Source organism: Misgurnus anguillicaudatus, chromosome 12 (genome assembly GCF_027580225.2).
Source record: "Misgurnus anguillicaudatus chromosome 12, ASM2758022v2, whole genome shotgun sequence".
Classification (NCBI taxonomy): domain Eukaryota; kingdom Metazoa; phylum Chordata; class Actinopteri; order Cypriniformes; family Cobitidae; genus Misgurnus; species Misgurnus anguillicaudatus.
The window spans coordinates 30700766-30720943 of record NC_073348.2 but is presented as its reverse complement, the minus strand read 5'-3'; the positions used below and the strand labels follow the sequence as shown (position 1 = coordinate 30720943).

General features: G+C 36.1%; 1 protein-coding gene across 4 annotated transcripts in view; it reads right to left on the bottom strand.

Moving 5' to 3' along the window:
- Positions 1-20178, bottom strand: part of robo4 (roundabout, axon guidance receptor, homolog 4 (Drosophila)) — a 28060-nt gene that overhangs the window by 7165 nt on the left and 717 nt on the right. For 3 of the 4 annotated variants that reach the window (XM_055208246.2, XM_055208244.2, XM_055208243.2), the window contains exons 2-16: positions 16077-16400; positions 14647-14804; positions 13712-13832; positions 13115-13253; positions 11528-11655; positions 11253-11368; positions 7241-7472; positions 6795-6916; positions 5506-5677; positions 4937-5122; positions 4805-4847; positions 4593-4708; positions 4068-4388; positions 3884-3991; positions 3553-3691 (exon numbers count right to left, since the gene is read on the bottom strand). In XM_055208246.2, the coding sequence (XP_055064221.2) occupies positions 3553-3691; positions 3884-3991; positions 4068-4388; positions 4593-4708; positions 4805-4847; positions 4937-5122; positions 5506-5677; positions 6795-6916; positions 7241-7472; positions 11253-11368; positions 11528-11655; positions 13115-13253; positions 13712-13832; positions 14647-14804; positions 16077-16400 (2425 nt within the window). Of the gene's footprint in view, positions 1-3552; positions 3692-3883; positions 3992-4067; positions 4389-4592; positions 4709-4804; positions 4848-4936; positions 5123-5505; positions 5678-6794; positions 6917-7240; positions 7473-11252; positions 11369-11527; positions 11656-13114; positions 13254-13711; positions 13833-14646; positions 14805-16076; positions 16401-18221; positions 18531-20178 lie in introns of those variants that run through there. The other variant, XM_055208247.2, reaches the window with a different exon arrangement.

The window sequence follows — 20178 nt, the reverse complement described above, 5'->3', positions numbered from 1 at the left end:
TTCCTCTTTCCAAGCGTTAATCATCCACACGATGTGACAAGACATTTCTCCCATTAACTGTAACGTAACATCCAAAAGCGCTGATCTTTGAAGGAATAATAACTTCTGATTGGGGATTCACAGACTGATTTATGAGCTAGTAAACTAATGAGACACACACACGGAGAGTGATTCAAACAGCGCGTCTGTGTTTTTCCATTCAGAGATGAGCCTGCTTAGGACCTCCATTCACTAGGTGGCGGAATGATACGAAAGGTGAAGCGGTTACAGTGCCGATATCAGTACAATATCGCATAGGTCTTAGCCAATCAGATTCGAGAACCAGAAAGAACTGTTGTATAAATATATATATATATATTAAAGCATTTATATTCACGTCGCATAGGAAAAAAACGCTGTAACCTGTAAACATAAAAGATGCAAAAATATACTTAGATTTTATACATACGTGTACATTGTATACCTTTATATTTTCAAATATGTTTTTTTGCCTCATGGGTTGAAAAATTAGAAATGTATTTGTTGCCCCTGAAATACATTTTGAAATACATGCTGTGAAAATTATAACTAAATATATTTTCAAAGTCAAAAATGTTTTTTAATTAAGCTTCAAAATGTATTTAGCATATATTTATAACATATTTTGGGCCGGAATATATTAGAATATATTTTTTATTATATTTCAAAATATACAAAAAATATATTCACTATTATACAACAGTTCTTTCTGGTTCTCGAATCTGATTGGCTAAGACCTATGCGATATTGTGCTGATATCGGCACTGTAACCGCTTCACCTTTCGTATCATTCCGCCACCTAGTGAATGGAGGTCCTAAGCAGGCTCATCTCTGAATGGAAAAACACAGACGCGCTGTTTGAATCACTCTCCGTGTGTGTGTCTCATTAGTTTACTAGCTCATAAATCAGTCTGTGAATCCCCAATCAGAAGTATTATTCCGTCAAAGATCAGCGCTCTTGGATGTTACGTTACAGTTAATGGGAGAAATGTCTTGTCACATCGTGTGGACGATTAACACTTGGAAAGAGGAATATAAACACTCGTTTTTTTTCTGGAGCTATATTTCTTATCAGAACGCGAAAACACCGTGGAACTGCAGGTAAGCCCCGCAGCTTTTAAATGTGGACATTGATCATTTACTTTATCGTGACCTGACTATTAAAACATGTTATGAGATATCGCCACTGGTATATTTATAAGCAGCATGCAAAAACATATCTCTGACACTTATAAAAAAACGTTTTATATAGTACTGACAAGAACAAAGTTTAATAATAATAATCGAGTGCTCGTATCACGTTAAGAATAAATGAGAAAGCAATAGTAACGTTATACAAGTAGTTTTATTAACTTTTACCTCGCGCCAAAACAATAACAACACAAAAGACACTAAATATGAATTAAAAAACAAGTAATAGTTTGATCATGACACCAAATACTGCTGATTTGATCTCATTTTGACGATCACAAACAAACAAGGCCAACATGAGAGCCAGGGTATCTCTGTCAGAAATGTAGCCCAGAGAGGGCGGTGGTCAGCGGGGCGAGTGAACACTGATGTCCGCTCATGCTTTGGTTCTCATTCGTACCAAATCTCACTAAGCAAACGTTCAAACAGGCGCTATCTTTACTAATCGACTGCAGATTTAAATATAATACATATACATTCTCGACTGAACTAATCTTAAAACTACACTTTGTGACCAAGAAACGGTAATATAAAGTAACGGCTTTTCTGTCCATTGAGTTGTTATGAACTTCAAAGCAGCCGAAAGTTTTACCTGTCATTCTGGCCGCCCTCAAATCCGTGGCGGAAGTAGTAGTTCTCAAACAAAGAGGCTTTTAAAATAACTCCGTTGTTGTTTTCTAGTTTTCGTTTTTCAAACGTGTGCCGTCGAACTGTTGTATAAAAGCAATATCGCTTCCGGCACTCGGCCTGCGGCCTCGTGCCTCTGGCCTAATCACAGCCGTGATGATATAGAGCTATATCACACTCCTACTCGAGCGATATTGCTTAACTATATATTTTGGAATATGTTTACAAAAATACATTTTTCACAGATATATTTTTTGGCCATTTTAGTATATTTTGTAATATATTTTCAAAGCAAATAAATTGTAAAGCATTAAAAAATATATTTAGTAAAGATCCCTCCATGTATTTTAATCCAAGGAAATATATTCATGTCATATTGGAAGAAAAACTTTGTTTATGTTACGAACCTAAAAACATAAAAGTTTAAAAAAGTTTTAAATTAACTCTTTCACCGCCAGCGTTTTAAAAAAAAGTTGCCATCCAGCGCCAGCGTTTTTCATGATTTTCACAAAAGTTTAATGCCTTCCAGAAAATGTTCTTCTTCAAATATATAAACATACAATATACCAAATTAAGGAACAGACCCTCTGCTTTCAAACAAAAAAAAACGTTTCATCCTACCTTCAGTACTTCTTTTGTAATCAGCTTTTGAATATGGGTATGTTTCTGCAAAAACACCACATTTTGAGCAAAAAGCAGAGATAATTCCATATTTGTGACGGACTTTTCATAGAAATCCCATTCAGAGCGATCTTTAAACCAGATACGGACATGCAGCCGCTTGCCATAGGGCAATACTTCAGGTTTTAAAAAGATATTTTTGGCCAGGGAAAGGGGCTTAAGGGGTGTGTCATAGTGGGGACATGTGTGTCATCGCAACAAGTTACCTTTCAGCTCTTTGACAAAGGGTTTTGTATACAGATCAACATTCACGATGAGAAATGTGTGCAAACTGGAATAATGCAGAAATCAGGGAGTTCCTCACTATCTGTGCTGAAACGGAGATTGATCACCAGCTATATAGAACAGCGCACATCATGCACAAGTTCATAATCAAATAAAAAAAATGCACGCGCATGGTTTCTCCAGAGTAAAATAGTAAATGATAAGTAAACATACACATTTTTCAGTAATCTATTAGATAAAAAGGCTAAAATATACAGATTTGCTGTACACACGAAGACGCAAGGGTGTTGGATTCACAATTATCCACTGTGGAACCCAATTTAAAAAAATAGCTGATTCGGGCTCCTAAAACGAAAGATCCGTCTGAACGAAAAAAAAAAAACGCTCCGCTGCCAATGACGCTTCCCTAACCAGTTTTTACGGCAATCTATATTCCACTATTATCCAGTAGATGGCGCTCTTACCCACCTAATAAAACACTTAAGCATCCACTGATTCAAAAACAGTAAAAACTCTCTATGTTTTGATCATCATCCTTTACAAAAATGCAATTATCTCAGCTTTTTGCTCTAAATTTCGTATTTAAAAAAAAAAACTAACTATATTAAGAGGTGATAAAAATAGAAAACAAATGATGATAGGATGAAATATTTTTTCTGTTTTTGATTTAATTCTCCTCATTCTTATTATACTGTTTTATACGGTATATATGCATCCCTGACCCTAAACATGTTCTGACTATATTAACTTTCTATTAAATCAGAGGTCTTAAGAGTAGAGATGTGTAACTGAATTTAGATTCGTCCTCACTCATCCTCTGAGCTGATGCTGTAGTTGTCCTCTATGGGAAGGGGTGGAGGGCTTGGTAACATATCCACCAACTGTAGCGAGGCAGAGTAATGCAGGATCCGTGGAGAGCTCACAGGTTTCACAGACTCTGAGACACCACCTGAAGGTACAAATAACAGCTTAACAACCCAAGTCCAAAATCAGAGCAAGCACACTGCAAAAGAAAATAAAAAGTCCTTGATTCAGAGATGGGTTTGATCATCTCTTACTGACATTAGACATATCATGATAACATTAATCTTGAAACATCTTCAAAGCCTCATATTGAATTCAAGACTTAAACAGCAGGTACCTGCTGGGTTCTGTCTGAATTTCTGCTGATGGTTGCTTGGAGGGGTGCGTACAGCCAGAGCTTGTTGATGCATTGGCATTAAAGGGGCGCTTTTTACTGCATGCAGATCTGAAAGTGTACAAAAGCATGTCTTATCTTATAGCTTGTTAAAATGAAAGTATGAATGACTTATTAAGAACCTCACCTCGCTTAAAATTTTTCTCCCATGATTCTTTAAGCACCCCCATACTGGGCTGGGCCGGGAGGGCACGTTTCCATGGCAACGCCTGCACTTCCCGTACCACGGCGGTCTTGACGATGGGTTCGGTGATGCGAACGGTCTCAGAATTATGTAGCTGAGAGCTGCCGTGGGACATTCTGGGACAGCGGCCCGGACTATTAAACGTCTTCAGTCCATTACCACTAAGATCCACATAAAAGGTGCCGTAGACTCCACAATTGTCCGGTACGATGGGTACGGCTGTCCGGAGGGGGTTGGAGTCTTTGTTAGCTGTGATGGGCAGAGCTGTCGGCATAGATGTAAAAATCAGACTGATTTGATGTGTGTGCCAAGATGTCAATGAAAGGATTGACAGATATTTTTTGAAGGTTCTCTTGAGGACATATCAGTCAGCCAGTGAGATGATGTGATGCATGTTGATGAGATGAAGACAAGGGATTACTTTGCATAGGAGGCTTTGACTATATTTTGATGCGAGCTGTTACTCACTAGTTCTCCGAAGGCCAGGGTTATCCTGGTTCGGGGTCCACAGGTCCTGCTTGGACTCGTTTCTGGGGTTCGGCCTCCATCCACCAGAGATCCATGGAGAATCTGGTGCTGCCATTCTGCAAAGAAAACGAAACGCGTGCGAGATGTCACAGTTACATGCATGAACCAAAGGTAATTTCCGGTTTGTATTATATATATTATATATATCATACCTGTGTTTGATGATGAGATCTTCATTTTCCAGTCTGTACAAACCTATAAATTGAAGTGATAATGATGACTACAATAAACATTATAATAGAGATGTGTAGTAATAAGGTTTAAAGAGCTGCTTTATAGATTACCTGAGCTTTTGCCTCCCTGCTTTGCAGATCTGACATGTCTTCTGTATAGAAACATGGCTGTGACCATCAAAATACACCACAGGAGGGTGCAGATGCTACCAATGAATACTGGCTCTTTAATCACGGCAAGGAAATGAGACATACTCAGCATGCCTGTTTCGTATGGTGTCGCCTCCTGCCTCGACTCTAGGAGAAAAAAAGTAAATATCACTTTTAAAAGTCTGTTTAATACATCTGTGTTTTTAATAATATAAAAAAATTATTGAATGCATAGTATTTTTAAAATTAAACATTATGTCATTATTATAATAAAAAAAATGTAGGTTTTATGTACAGTGTGATGATAGCATACACATCCTTTAACAAAACAATGTGATGACATGATAAAATAACATAGTTAACCTAATAACATTTATTTTTGTGCCTGGACAAAAGGTCTGATCATATAGAGATGATCACTTATAGTGCATTCAATCTATACATTTTATCAATATGTTTGTTGCCTTGGAATCAAATGCTAATGCAATGCTTTACCAATTCAGACTATAGCTCAATCCTACTGCATTTACCTATGATCAGTTTATATGGGTCACTCTGACGCCCGACTCCTGCCCCATTAACAGCAGCCACAGTGATCCAGTAGAGTCTGTCAGGCTGCAGCAGACTGATCTCAGTACTGTGTGTGCCACTGTCCACTGTCCAGTTTAATGACTTCAGCTCTTCAGACTCCACACACCACACCTGTCACAAAGAGATAAAGGGAGTTTCTAATGAAATAAATCAATATGTAATCACAATTACATTTTTGTCAATTTCAAAATTGTAAACATACGTGACCCAATCTGTAAAAACACAGCTAAAGTCATTGTTTTGTGATTTACTGTTTTTTACATAAAATCATCATTTGTAATGTAAAGAGTATTCTGTAAAATATAACTTTGATATATATCTACTGAGTAAGGTCATGTTAATGATTATTGAAATCAATGACAATGAAATCAAACTTTGATGCTAGTATAGCAAACTTTAAAGGGACACTCCACTTTTTTTAAAAATATGCTCATTTTCCGGCTCCCCTAGAGTTAAACATTTTTACCTTTTTGGAATCCATTCAGCCGATCTCTGGGTCTGGCGGTGCCACTTTGGGCCTGGCTTGGCGGGATCCGTTGGGTCTGAATGGACCATTAGCATCGACACCGAGACCATAACCACAGAGTTTCGATATTTTTCCTATTTGAAATTTGACTCTTCTGTGGTTGCATTGTGTGCTGGGACTGACGGAGAATTGAGGGCTTCGATTTTCCAGGCAGATATGGCTTTGGTTACTTTCAATGGCAGGGGACTATTATCGGGCAGTGCGCAACATCACCACGCCCGCCGCCGCCATGCCACAGCAGCAAAGTCCTTGATTATTACGCCAGAATGAAAGTATAGTCCTAACCATATTTGCCTAGAAAATCGCAACTTTTAATTTTCCATCGGACTTAGTACACGATGTAACTACAGAAGAGTCTTTAAAGTTTTTAAAGGAAACATAACGAAACTCTTTGGTTAATTTTTAGCGCGATGCTAATGGTCTAATCAGATTCAATGGATTGTGCTTAGCTATGCTAAAAGTGCTAGCGCCAGACCCGGAGATCAGCTGAATGGATTTCAAAACGGTAAGAATCAAATGTTTAACTCTAGGGGAGCCTGAAAATGAGTATATTTTCAAAAAAAGTGGAGTTTCCCTTTAAAATTAAAAGATTATTAGGATAATGAGAAACATTTCAGTCAAGTGTTTCTGAACTTCTGAACTGTACTGTATGAGGATAAAAAAAACTTAAGTCCCCTTAAAACATTAAGATGTCAGAAATACCTGATATCCATGAATAATCCCATTGTGAGCCTCGTGAGGGGGAGGCTGCCAGCTCAAATGGACGGTGTCATTACGGTCAGTGGGCATTGTTATGGAGACATCCTGAGGTGGTGCGCTGGGAACTGACAACAGAGGAAATAGTTACTCTATCCTGAGTTACAGCATGCACTCATCGTAGCTACACAGTAATCTGCAGGGTCCACGAAATACAAAGCTGTTACCGAGATCAAATTTGTGCCCTGGAGCAGGGCACCTTATGTTCCTGCTTACTCTAAAGAGTCTATAAAAACATCTGGGAGACTGACTAGATTAGACCGGCTTAGACTATGACAGGTCATGGGTATGATACTTATGGACTGGATAAAAGCACCTGTTATTGCATACAATTTATAAGATGTGTGCAGGTTTAAGCCATTTTAATTAGGTTTAAATGTTTCTGCACTCACCCGTTTCTGGCACTCGTAAGTGTCTGGTATTGCTCTCCCTGCCGTACAGATTGCTGCCGTAGGGTCTGACTTTAAACTCGTACTTATAGCCTCTCTTCAGAGGTCCCACATGAGTGTGAAGGGCGGGCTGAGGAACCCTTTGAGCTGTCCAGTCTGAACTAGCAGGCAGAAGAGATCGATAGAGAATCTCAAAGCCTTCAAGATAGTGAGGCTGTGAAACAGAGGTCTGCAGCTGTAAACAGAAAACAGAAAACCACAGGAGAGCATTCCCATCAGGTCCCGTACAGAAGAGCAGATGGTTGTGCAGTAGCATTTCACAGATGTCTATATAAACACAGCTCTATTCCAAAACTTAGTGAGCTTAAAAAGACGATGATGCATATTTTAACTGAAATAAAACTTGTCACAAAAGTGAGTGATTTGAAACACTCACATGACATTACAGAGATAACTCTAATTATTATCACAAAACTCCTATATCATTAAATATTGAAAGAATTTGCCTTTAATAGATTAGATTGAAGATCATTGCATCACTGATCCACTGGCTGTCCTTCAACGTGATGACCAGCCGATGCCCGACCAACGACCACCGGCTAAACCAGTTTAATTCGCTTACCCGCCTCCTATCCCTACCGTTTCTATATATATATATATATAAATATATATTAATTCCTCCCAAGGGTTTTTGTCCTTCTAGGACTTTTTCCCATTGGGTTTTTTTTCCTAGAGGGTTTTTAATCCCAGGGAGAGTCAGCCAACTTTGGCTTAACTTAGCACTTTACAGTATACGTTACTTTATTAATATGCTCGCTTGTACGGTTTAACCGCTTTCTCTACTTCTTATATTATCTATTGATTTTCTGTGTTCTCCTCTACATCTTCCCATGCAAAGCTGCTTTGCAACAACTAACACCTGTGAAAAGCGCTACACAAATAAAACCGAATTGAAAATTGAATTGAATATTTCTGGTAATAAATATTTTTTAAATACTTGCTTTTCTTGACCCTGTCTGCGAAGATAAATTTACTAAGCTCATTGAGATTGCTTTATTCAGTGTGGAAATATGCTGTGCTGCTTTAAAATAAAAAATAAAGCATCATAGTACGAAGTATAAATTACTGTCTGGAATACATGGGTGATTCTCACGAAACCATTGAAACACCACGGCACTAATGATTTTAGCTTTAAAATGTGTAATATAGTAACATTAAAAAGCATCAGAATTAACACAAGATTGTGTTCTACCGTGCACAATGTGTGATTTTAACATAAGAATTTATAATTGGAAATTTTATCTCATTTTCTGCTGAAATTCTCATTACCGCAATGTGTCCGGCTGTGTTTGAACATGCGTTATGTTGTAATTTAATCAAATTAACACAAATATATTAAGAAAAAAAATATATGGATGTTTTGCTAGACTACTTTAGATGACAGAAAAAATATTTACTGAATATTCATGTATACTAATAATGAAGAAAAATTAGGAAAATGATGTGTCCATGCCTGATGTTCTCATCCTCCGCAACACTTTTTGAGAACAGTTCAAGCACACATACAGAATTTTAATAAAGTTTGATTTTGAGTGACCAAGCACATGGACCAGTTACTTCAAGATGGCTACCAGATAAGATCATTTTTTTACAATTAATTTGAAATATTGTCTTGTCAGAATGCTTACACGACATTTTGATTATCATTACCGCAACAGATGCTTATTAAATGTTAATTTAATTAATAGAAGCATAATACTTTGATTTTAAATGCATGTGCAGAATCTCCAAATTATGTTCTTTCAGGTTTGTCATGTCATTTTGAAAATATGTCAGTGTTGATGTTTTCTGACTGTTGCGGTAATGAGATTTTTTAGGACTAATTTTTTAATTATGTTACAAAAAGTGTTAAATGATAAGTAAAACATGGCTCAAAATTAACTTTTTTATTTGGTAGCACTGGTGCTCCCAACTTTAAAGAGTTAGGAGCACCAGCAAAAATGTAGGCGCATCCATCCAAAAATTAAAAAGCACCACATGTAAATGTTAATAGATTTATTTTATTAAAAAATAAAACACCACCACCGGGCTTTACACATCCTATGGCCAGCATTTAAAAGTTGGTCTTCTATTTTATTTTTTTTTATTTTTTGCTGCATAAATTCCTAAATTAATACCCAAATGCTGTTGAAATAGTATAGCAGCAATAATAATTTAACAATTACAGGTAACATGATTAAGATTACATAGAAAATCTAGCAAACAGGTAAAACACTGATTAATTGTGACATTACAAAAGTGACCCTAATATAGAAGGCTAATACATATATTGGTATTGATAACTGCATTACCAGGATGCTTTTACTACTAAATAGGCAATGTTTTAAAAAATACAACAAAAACATACCATCAGCATTGTCGTATTCCACAGCAACATGGACCACAAGGATGTTTGTCGAATGTCCATTCACCCGCGCATGCGCACATACACCATCAAACACACTTTGACAGACAGCTCGGTGTCTCCATCAATAATAAACACATTTGTCATGACACGTCTTGTATTTTTGGCACTTTCGCCATGTTTATACAAGGTACGTCTGGCGCTTAAAACGTTTTGATTCCGCCATTAACGCCGTTTTACAGGATTTACAGTAAACACAGTAAGTTACATTTTCATAGCGGAGACACTCGAAATCTTTAAGCCACTCTCTCTGAAAGGTTTAACGTCAACTCGTATTTTCCGGTGGTGAAGTTACATTTGAATCCGGATCGTCGTCAAAAAATACAGTAATAACCTTGGCTGTAATCGGCTCGCTCTCGTCATGCTCGCGACGCGTTCGTCTTTTCACATTTCCGCGCTTCACGGCAACAAGGAATGACTGACGCTCATATTAGCCAATTTGCGGTCTTCATTAAACGCAAGAACTTTATGGTGAAATTTGATTGGTTATGTATCGTTGGAGAGCACACTGAACCTGGGACAGCGCCAGCACGCAGGAGGATCACAATCACCTCGTGTCACAACAAAATGTGCAGTCGCACAAATGCTCCCAAATATATTTTAAGGTCGCAGAGATAAAATTTCGGTCGCATATGCGACCAAAATGGTCGCAATTTCGAGCCCTGTAAAAGTTTTTAAATTAATGTTCCCATTTACTCCAGACTTTGTTTTTCAATGTCTGGTGGGAAAAAAAGTAAATTTAAGCAATTTTTACATTTTCATGCTTGAAATTTTTAAAACCAAGTTTTCGTGAGAATCACCCACATAGGAGGAGCTCAGATGCAAATGCCACTAAATGCCACCTCCCTCAAAAATGAATGAAATGAAGAGACATTTCAATTACTAACTAATAGCCTTTCATTGCCATTAGTGTGAAAATACTGAACATAAGAGCAGTGGCTGCCGGTGACTTCTTTTTTCGAGGATGCTCGATGCGAAGTTCGTCACAACATGTATGTAGCCCGTCATGTGTGTGGTTTTTAATTTTAAAATATGTGTTCTGCGCATATGTCGAGTGATGCTATGTGCATCTCGTGTCTTGTCAAAATAAGTGCCTGCTGCAGACGCGTCTAAAGGGTTTATGATAAAAGAGACGGTCGCGTTTGCCAGATACTTGCATAATCTCATACGTAATCAGAGTTTACTGTTAAGGGAATGTCTTGCGTGTATTTTGTGAACGTGAGCGTCTCTTTTATCATAAACGATTTTGACGCGTGTGCAGCAGGCTCTTATTTTGACAAAACAAGTGATGCACGAGGATCACATGACATTTAGAACACATATTTTGAATTTGCGCCTCTCGGATGCGCCTCCACTGCATAAGAGCCTGATATAAACATAAGAGCAAGAAAAATGACAGACGCACATTTTGCAACTGAACTCTTTAAATGTTGTCTTCAAATGTTGTCTAGTTAGACAGCTTACTAAAATTCTGAGCAATTATATTTACTATATAAAGGTAAAAATAAAAAAAACAATAGTGCATGATAGTCAAAAAATGAACTGCATTACCCTCCACATGACTTGAGACATATTTGAAGCCGTACTCAGAACTGTGACATTATCCAGACTGACACGTAAGGCAGACAGCTCCCTGTGTAGATCTCTCAGTCTAGTGCTGCCCACATCTGTAATATATACTGGTTAGACATCAATGACTTCAAATGCGTGAGTGGAATACAAATGCCAAGCTATCAAGTGGGGGAGATGTTTAAAGAACAGTGTCAATCGTAAAATATTCATTATAGGAATGAAGTGATTGACTGTTAATGAACACACTTTCTTACCCTCTACGAATAGTTGTGCACTGGCCACAGACATCCCAAGCTTATTTTTTGCACTGCAGGTGTATCTTCCCATATCCTGTGCCGTCACATAGTGAATTTGAAGACTGTGGTCTGGGTTGATTAAATATCTGGCGAATATTACAATGAAATAATTAGAGATGGGAATAATGAGAAATTGATGATTCTGGTTTCATTTTCATTTAACTTTTATGTTAATGGAATTATGTTAAGTAATTTTAAAACATTAATGGAACCAAACGTGATGAAAATCATTAATTCCAATATTTTTAGGAAAATGTAACAGGCTCTAAATACATGATACTATATGTGACACAGGACCACAAAACCAGTTTTAAGTCGCATGGGTATAGCAATAGCCAATAATACATTGTGTGGGTCAAAATAATTTGGATATTAAGTAAAGATCATGTTCCATTAAGATATTGTGTACATTTCCTACCATACATTAGTGCTGCACAATTAATCGCATCGCAATCGCAATCGCAATGTCAGCCTGTGCAATTATATGACAGCAAAATGTTGCAATTATATTAAATAAATAAATGTGTGGACTTAACACAAACTTTCTGATAACAGTTTGATGATTTTCCTTGCTGTTTAAAAAAGAAAAAAAAACGAACAAAAAAGGCAGTGCACGTGTGGCATGCACGTGTGTGGTGTGCGTCGTCACTTGTACCAGAGTGAAGATGAGGTTGACAGTGATCTGGTAGCTAAAAAAAAACTATGTCTGTTGTATGGCGGTATTTTGGATTTAGGATTACTGACACTGAGCAGTTTCTACATCACGTGGCAATACGAAAACATTTCTAGTTTTACAAATACACATTTTAGCTAAACTGTGTGTGGATTTTCCTTAAAACCCATCAAGTTGACTCATGATACCATTTAGTATAATCACAATCGCACATCGCAATATTAGCACCAATAACCGCAATGGGAAAAATTACCCAAATCGTGCAGCCCTAATATATATATATATATATATATATATATATATATATATATATATATATATATATATATATATATATATATATATATATATATTTATGATTAGTAATATGTGTTGTTAAGGACTTCATTTGGACAACTTTAAAGATGATTTTCTCAATATTTAGATTTAGATTTACAAAAGTTGTATCTTGTATCCAAATGTTGTCCTAACCTAACAAACCATACATCAATGGATAACTTATTATCAGCTTTTGTGTGATGTATAAATTTCAATAAAAAAATTACCTATAGGCTATGACTGGTTTTGTCACATATTAGAAATGACTTCACTCTAAAAAAAAATGTTGGGTTTTAACCCATTTTCTAAGTTTCTAGTCAATATTTTATGCAACCATGGGTTAAAAAATGTTTTAGATCATATTTTTTTTATTATTATATTATTTTTCAGCATTTAATAACCAATATTAAAGGAGGAATGCATAACAGAGCTTTTCGCATGCGTATGTATCTCAATATGAAATAATGTAGTCTTAACATGCTCCAAATCCTAAAGTAAAGATGAGCAATAATAAAGTAAACAAGACTCCACAATGGACTCTGTATTCATCTGACCTGCCATTGGGTAAAGGTCCTTGCTCTCGTCTCCATTCCACAGAGGGCATGGGGTCTCCATAAGCCTCACAGAAAAACTGTGCCGACTCCCCGAGCTGCACTGACACGTCCTCTGGTTTTTGCAATAACACCGGCTTGGCTGAGGAAGAAGGTCACATTTGTAAGTTTTCCTCCTTAGTGGTTGATTTATTAAGAGCAATTGATCTCATTTTGAGATTAGGAGCATCAAAGTTTGATTTCAGTCGTTGATTTCAATCTTTGACATGACCTTACTCAGTCAATATTAAAGATGTCAAGGTTATATTTGTACTGAATGCTCTTTACATTACGTAGGAGGACTTTATCTAAAAAGCAGTAAATCACTAAATGTGACTTAAGCTGGGTTTTACAAGAAGTGGACTACAGCGTTAAAATAATTGATATTTATAATAAATTCTTATAATAATAATTCTTATTATAATAAAATTGTTAGTTTTACACAGGTCTACAAGGTAGTTTTACGAAGGCACTTCGTAAAAAAACTATTTATTCAGACAGATTGTTTTAAAAGTTGATATACATTAGCTTGATATGTCTAAGCAGAGTAACAAATCTCACCTAAAACAGACAGCCGGGCCGCCCTGCTCTCTCTCACACCAACTGTATTTGAGGCGATACAGCTATAAACACCAGAGTCATTCTTCTGTGCTGGAGCAATGATCAGTTTACCATTCAATTCCTACACAACACAAAGAGAGAGAGAGAGATAAACAGCAAATCATCATACAAGCACAAAAACACTGTTTGGACTCATGAGGCATTAGTCTGTGGATACGATTCTCTTTCTGTGTTGTACTGCCCTCTATAGATGCATTCAGGAAAGAGTTCTTATGAAAAGGATATACATCTACTCTATTAGCTCATCTGGTAGAGCATTGCCTGACCAGCGCAAAGGTCATGGGATCCAATCCAGGGAATAAACATGCTAATAAAATGTATATCTTAAATGCAATGTAAGTCGATTTGGATTAAAGTGTTTGCCAAATGCATAAATGCAAATGTAGTAAGCCATTTGTAGATTTTGTAGAATTTTTTTAATACAGTACATCCATACAGAACTTTAAAAAGGACACTTCTACCATTTTCCATTGTTGGAATAAACAGATCAACTTGATGCTTAAAGTTACGTCAGTGTTACTTTGTTTGAGCTGGTCTGAACTCTGGATGAAAAGTGTTTCCCTAATGTGTAAATAAAAGTTACTCTTAAACCGTTAAAAATAAAGGTGTTACAAAAGTTTCAATGTCTCTTTTTTTCTTGCCGATCAATAGTCTAAAGACCCCTTTTCCTCTACAAAGAACATTTTGGGAAACAAAAAAGTTTTTTTAGGAAGTGTGAAATATATATGACACACTTCAACTTTTAAAGACAAATTTAACCCAAAGACTGAAAAGCAAATTCAAAATAGATTCTTTGGTTAACATTTAAAGAATTTGATCAATCTTTTTGTTTTAGTCTAAATTACAAATTCTTAAACACAATGTTTGACACTTACAGTGTAATGTTCATTGGTGCTGTTGATGAGAATCCCGTCTTTCCTCCAGGTGATGTTAGGTTCAGGATGTCCTACAGGTGGGCTGCAGTTCATCACAGCTACCTCACCAACCTCCACCTCAACATCACTGGGCTGGATGCGAAACTCCTCCCTAAGAGCTGGAAATCATGCACAGGATCAGGTGCACTGTAAAAAAGACTTTGCTGGCTTAAAATTTTTTGTTGAATCTTGGATTTACAAGTAATTTCAACTTACTATTATTTATCTTGACTAGAGATGAGTTGTTATAACTACAGGTGAGTTGTTATAACTTATACATTTAAGTTGACTTTTCTCAACTATATTTTATACGTTGTGACAACTAATTTCTGCTGACATGACTTGTAAATCTTGTAAATCTTGTAAACTTGTAAAGTTGATTTAACAAAGAATTTTAAGGCAGCAAAGTTTTTTTTACAGTGTGGACATTAGTCTAATATTCTGATAATAGGTGTAAAATAGTAAAGTATTTTTACTTTGTTCAAGTATATTTTTAAAGTATCTGTACTTTACTTTCTGTGTCTTTTTCTTTACTACATTCTTAATATCATACTTTTTATTCCACTACATTTTATATTAAATTTCATTTAATATTTAATCACAGTTAAAATCTAGTGCTTTCTTACTTTTACTCAAGCAAAAGTTTTACATGAGTATTCTAATGTACTAAGTATTGAAGGTAACTAATACTTAGTATTTATGTAATACTTGTATTTATGAAATGTAAAAGTTTTGCCAAAGAAAAAAGTATAAAAGTATAAAGTAAAAAATTACTTGAGTACAGTAAAATAATTCACTACTTTACACCTCTGGTATAAGCCACTTTTCTCCCATAAAACCCATAATGGCTACTTGTACACTTGTGTTTTCTTTCAACGTTTCAGCAGCCTAATATAAATGAAAAAAGAATTAGGCACAATGCAAAAAGTTTTGATCTCTTCCAATCTTTTTCCCCAAACTACTTCCTCAATTCTTAGAAAATAAAGCCCATTGCCAGCTTGACTGATGAGCTCGTCTTTGTGTTCCAAACTATCTAGCAGTGAATCATAGCAAACAAACCCAAATTCATTGTGTGCAACAATTGCTGGACATGTCTCAATTAGGTCCTGTGGAATGCAAAGTAAACTGACCCATTCAGGATTCTGTTTGTTCCACAAACACAGCGCGTTGTCAAAGCTCAATTAGTCTACTGTTTGTTTCACAGAAGAAGCCAAACTTTGACATCTGATCTCCAGTAATCTCACTGACCATCTTAATGAGCTTCCTCATCCCCCTTGAGGATTTAAGTAGCTCTCGATGGGCAAACTCAAATAGCTACTGTGCATAGACGCTGGTAACCATTCAACTACATTATTATTCACTTCATGCTTAACTTGTGTCATGATTCAAACCTGCTATATGAAGAGAAGCATTTCTACTGGTCGCCACTCCGACGTTGTTCCGGGCGACGCAGGCGTACACGGCTTCATGAGACTGACTCTTCCGGCCGGAGACCACGCTGACGAAAAACAAACTTCCTTCTGGTAAAACGATAGGCCTTGACTCCCCATCCATCCTATCAGTGTCAAGTGGCAGGCCATTTCTAAGCCACTGGATGGTGGGCTCAGGGTTGCCCTCCGCCCTGCAGGACAGCGTGGCTGGGCTGCCCGCCCTGACCACCACATCAGAAGGATGATGGACAATACGGGGGAGATTGTTTTCAATGAGCCTGGAACCTGAAGGGAAGAATGAGGACTACTGTAAAAATCATGTTGGTACTGTAATTTGATGGTAAAAAAGTCATCATACAATACGTAGTACATTTAAAGGAAAACACCACAGTTTTTTAATATTTTACTATGTTCTTACCTCAACTTAGACAAATTAATATACCTATCGTTTTTCGGTGCGTGCATTTTTGCTCTTTGTGCAGCGCCTCGTGAGGGTCTTGGCATTTGGCCTGGCCCCATTCATTCCTATGGCTCCAAACAGGGATGAATTTAGAAGCCACCAAACGCTTCCACATTTTCCCTATTTAAAGACTCTTGACCCATGAGTAGTTACACGAGTATGATGGCACAAAATAAACTTTTGTATGGAGCCATAGCAATGAATGGGGCTAGGCTAAATGCTAACACATTTAAGAATCACTGTACTAAAAGTGCACGCATTGAAAAAAGATAGGTATGTATAGTCTAAGTTGAGGTATAACATAGTGAAATATTGAAAAACGGTGGTGTTTTCCTTTAAAAACAGCAGAAGCTTACCAAAGTGTTCTTCAAGTTAAGACTTTAAGATGCTTCAATGGAACAGGGATGTAATGTTAGGTTAGAGCTAAATATGTGAAATCATAAAAACGGCAACAAAAAAAAAACACGCATAGCCAACCAACAGTAACTTTCAATAAACAAGTACAGTTTTGTTTAAGATAGTCAGTACACTGACCCAGTACATTGAATGACCTGTCAACAAGTCAGGGAAACACATTTCCTGTACGAAACGGAAATAGAGTCGAGCGGTGGGCTGTTTTTCCCGCTGTGAGAGGAACAAAGGACCACCACTCACAAACAAAGTCATGCAGCAACAGGACATCCGTCACCTGTGCATCAAGTGTAGCAATGGCCCTCTCCTATTATTGGCCAACTCACAATGTGTTACAATGTCTCTTTGTGCTCTCACCCCAAAACATGCCAATCACATGTGCATGAGAGGGTCTCTCTGAAACAAATAAACACACTTGATGGGGTCTTACAACAAGTCCTTGCGTTCTGTTTAATTTAAATGTTCTTTAATGTAGAAAGCTAAATTGTGTTTGGAAACAAAAAAGTCTGTTTTGAATTGGGCTAAGTCAGGGTGAACTGTACAATGGAGAATTTGAGTGCTACATTCTTGGCAAAAGATGTGCTTTACTATTAAAAGTTCCTATTGTCTCTGATGGGGCAGTTTCCTGAGAAAGAGGAAACCAAAGGTCTGCAGTCCTGCTATGTCATTTCACTGTAAAAGAATTTGGGGGAGCGATGCAAGTATGTAAAAAGCAATAACAGTTTATTGTGACATTACGCATGGTGTTATAAGTGACTTATTGTTTAAAGTCAATAAAAGACACCTAACTATGGTTAAAAAGTTGACTTGTGCATAAACATGTATAGGCTATCCAGCATGGATGGATTTAGTTTATCCATAAGTTTATCCTTGGAGGGTTGTGGATAACTAGTTAGTGCTCTACACAAGCATTATAGTTTTCTTAAAGTTTGTTTAGAAGCAGTTCATACATTTATAAACGAATGAACTTATGAAACATGACAAATTATTTACGTATTTTTTCTAATTTTGAGACTAGATAGCATAAATCTTAAAAATTAAACTTATCTTTCCGTAAACTAACACACATGAAAACTACATGAAAAACGGAAATAAGAAAATGAAACTGCGACATAATTTTAAAAACAAAGTATGTCTACTTTTTACACAATGATACACAATTTATAATTCTTCCGTTCAAGAGTTATATTAAAACAGATTTATATTAAAACAAAACAGTCTGGCTTTGTACTTACCTTGAATATTATAAATAATCCAAAAGCTCCAATAAATCCTGAGAAAAAGTCTCCTCATGTTAACGTTACGTGTCAGGTGGCAATTTAATCCGTTAAAAAAACCGCATCGTTATTCGATCAAATTATTATCTCGACCATAAATTAGACCACTTAATAGGCCTAAACAATCAGTTATTTATACACAAAGCGTGATAAAAAGGGATTCCTGGCGTATTTTCATGTTAAAACAGTCATCTCTCTCTCTCAATCTCTCCCTCTCTCTGGTTTCTGTCAGTAAATCAGTTGAAGAAAGCGCCATCCGGATCTGGCGCCTCCCTGCTGACTGGGACCGTGAGCCGCGAGCTGATGACACGCGCATCCGATGACTGACGGTCAATTACTTACACAATCGATGATTAACTAAAGCTTAATTCTTATGTTTATCTGTTTGTGTCGACACATACTTGCATGAATTGTGTCGAGTTGATTTGCCAATTAATTATTATTGATCCTTAAACCAAATTTAAGTATGAGGTTTGTAGTTTGATATCAGATGATTATTTTCAATATTTGACATTGCTGTACTCAGTCAATATTAAAGATATCAAGGTTATAATTTCACTGAATGTTCTAAGAATGATTTTATGTATAATACAGTGGTCTAAATCACACACAAAAAGACTGGATTTTCACAGACAGGGTCACATTTGAGAAACACTTCCTCACTGAGCTATAACACGATAACAAAAGATGATAAAAATTGTGCAGGCCAGCAACGGATTTAAGATCAAATTCATCACATTGATATTCCAAAATAAATCAGATTCCCTATAGTTCTTGCTTTTACAAAAATGTATATTTTTTCAAACAATTAAAGACGAAAGTGAATGAAAATATCTTAGTTACAAAAGTTACAAAAACATCAAAAGACATAAAAAAATCAAAGAGCATTTAGAGTAAATCAAAAAGTACTAAAAGTTAAGCACAGCTGTAACTAAACACTAAGGGGTAAAACACTTGCTAATTCCAATTGCAATTAAGTTTGTGTATATATGGTCCCCAAGGGGCATGAGAGAGCGAGCGAGAGAGAGAGAGAAACAGAGGGAAACAGAAAATAAAAGGAGAGGCGGCAGTTCATTTTCTCGAAAGCCACATATAAATAAAGTGTTGTTTAGAGAACTGTCCTTTGTGTGTCCTAAAAGAGCAGGGCACACTGATGGACACATATATTGATCCAAAGAGCACTGCCTGGATGGCCTGTGGATTATCCAGCATTCAGTGACTAACAAAAGCTACTGAAGAAATGTGAGACTGCATACCACAACACTGAATTAAAGGTCCACAGTAACTTCACTGCATGATGTAATCATAAATAAATCCGCTTGAATTCTTTCACAACGATGGAAAAATATTTGAGTAAAATTAATTTTAAAGTACGTCTTTCAACAAGTACAAGTAGTCAAAATTTATATTTTTTTTATAAGGAATGCTCTCAGATATAAAATGTATAGTATTTATGTCCTTTAATATTGGTATTTTAAAGATTATATAAGAATATAAAGTAAGATTTACAAAATTATTAAAAAATAGGATTTTATAAAATTATAAAATTATATTTTTTTATTTAACATGTTGTTGTTTTACAAAAATAGATAGCAAAACATTTTACACTTGTTTCCTGTGCTTTTGTTTTGATTGAAAGTTTAAAAACAACTAAGCACAGGACCAAGGTTAGAAAAGAAAGAGGAAATGTCTTTTAAAACAGTTTTTCCTGTACTTCTGAATTATTTTTGTTTTGAAACAAATATTTCCACTAAAATCAACGGTTCAACAATTCAGCCCCACATCACAAATAATTTAATTTATTCAAATAACTTTACTTCTAAATAAAATGTAATAAAAATTACACAAACTAATTTTCGTTAAACTTCCATCTTGTAAATGGAATAAAACGTATGTTACTGTCGCAGTTAAATAA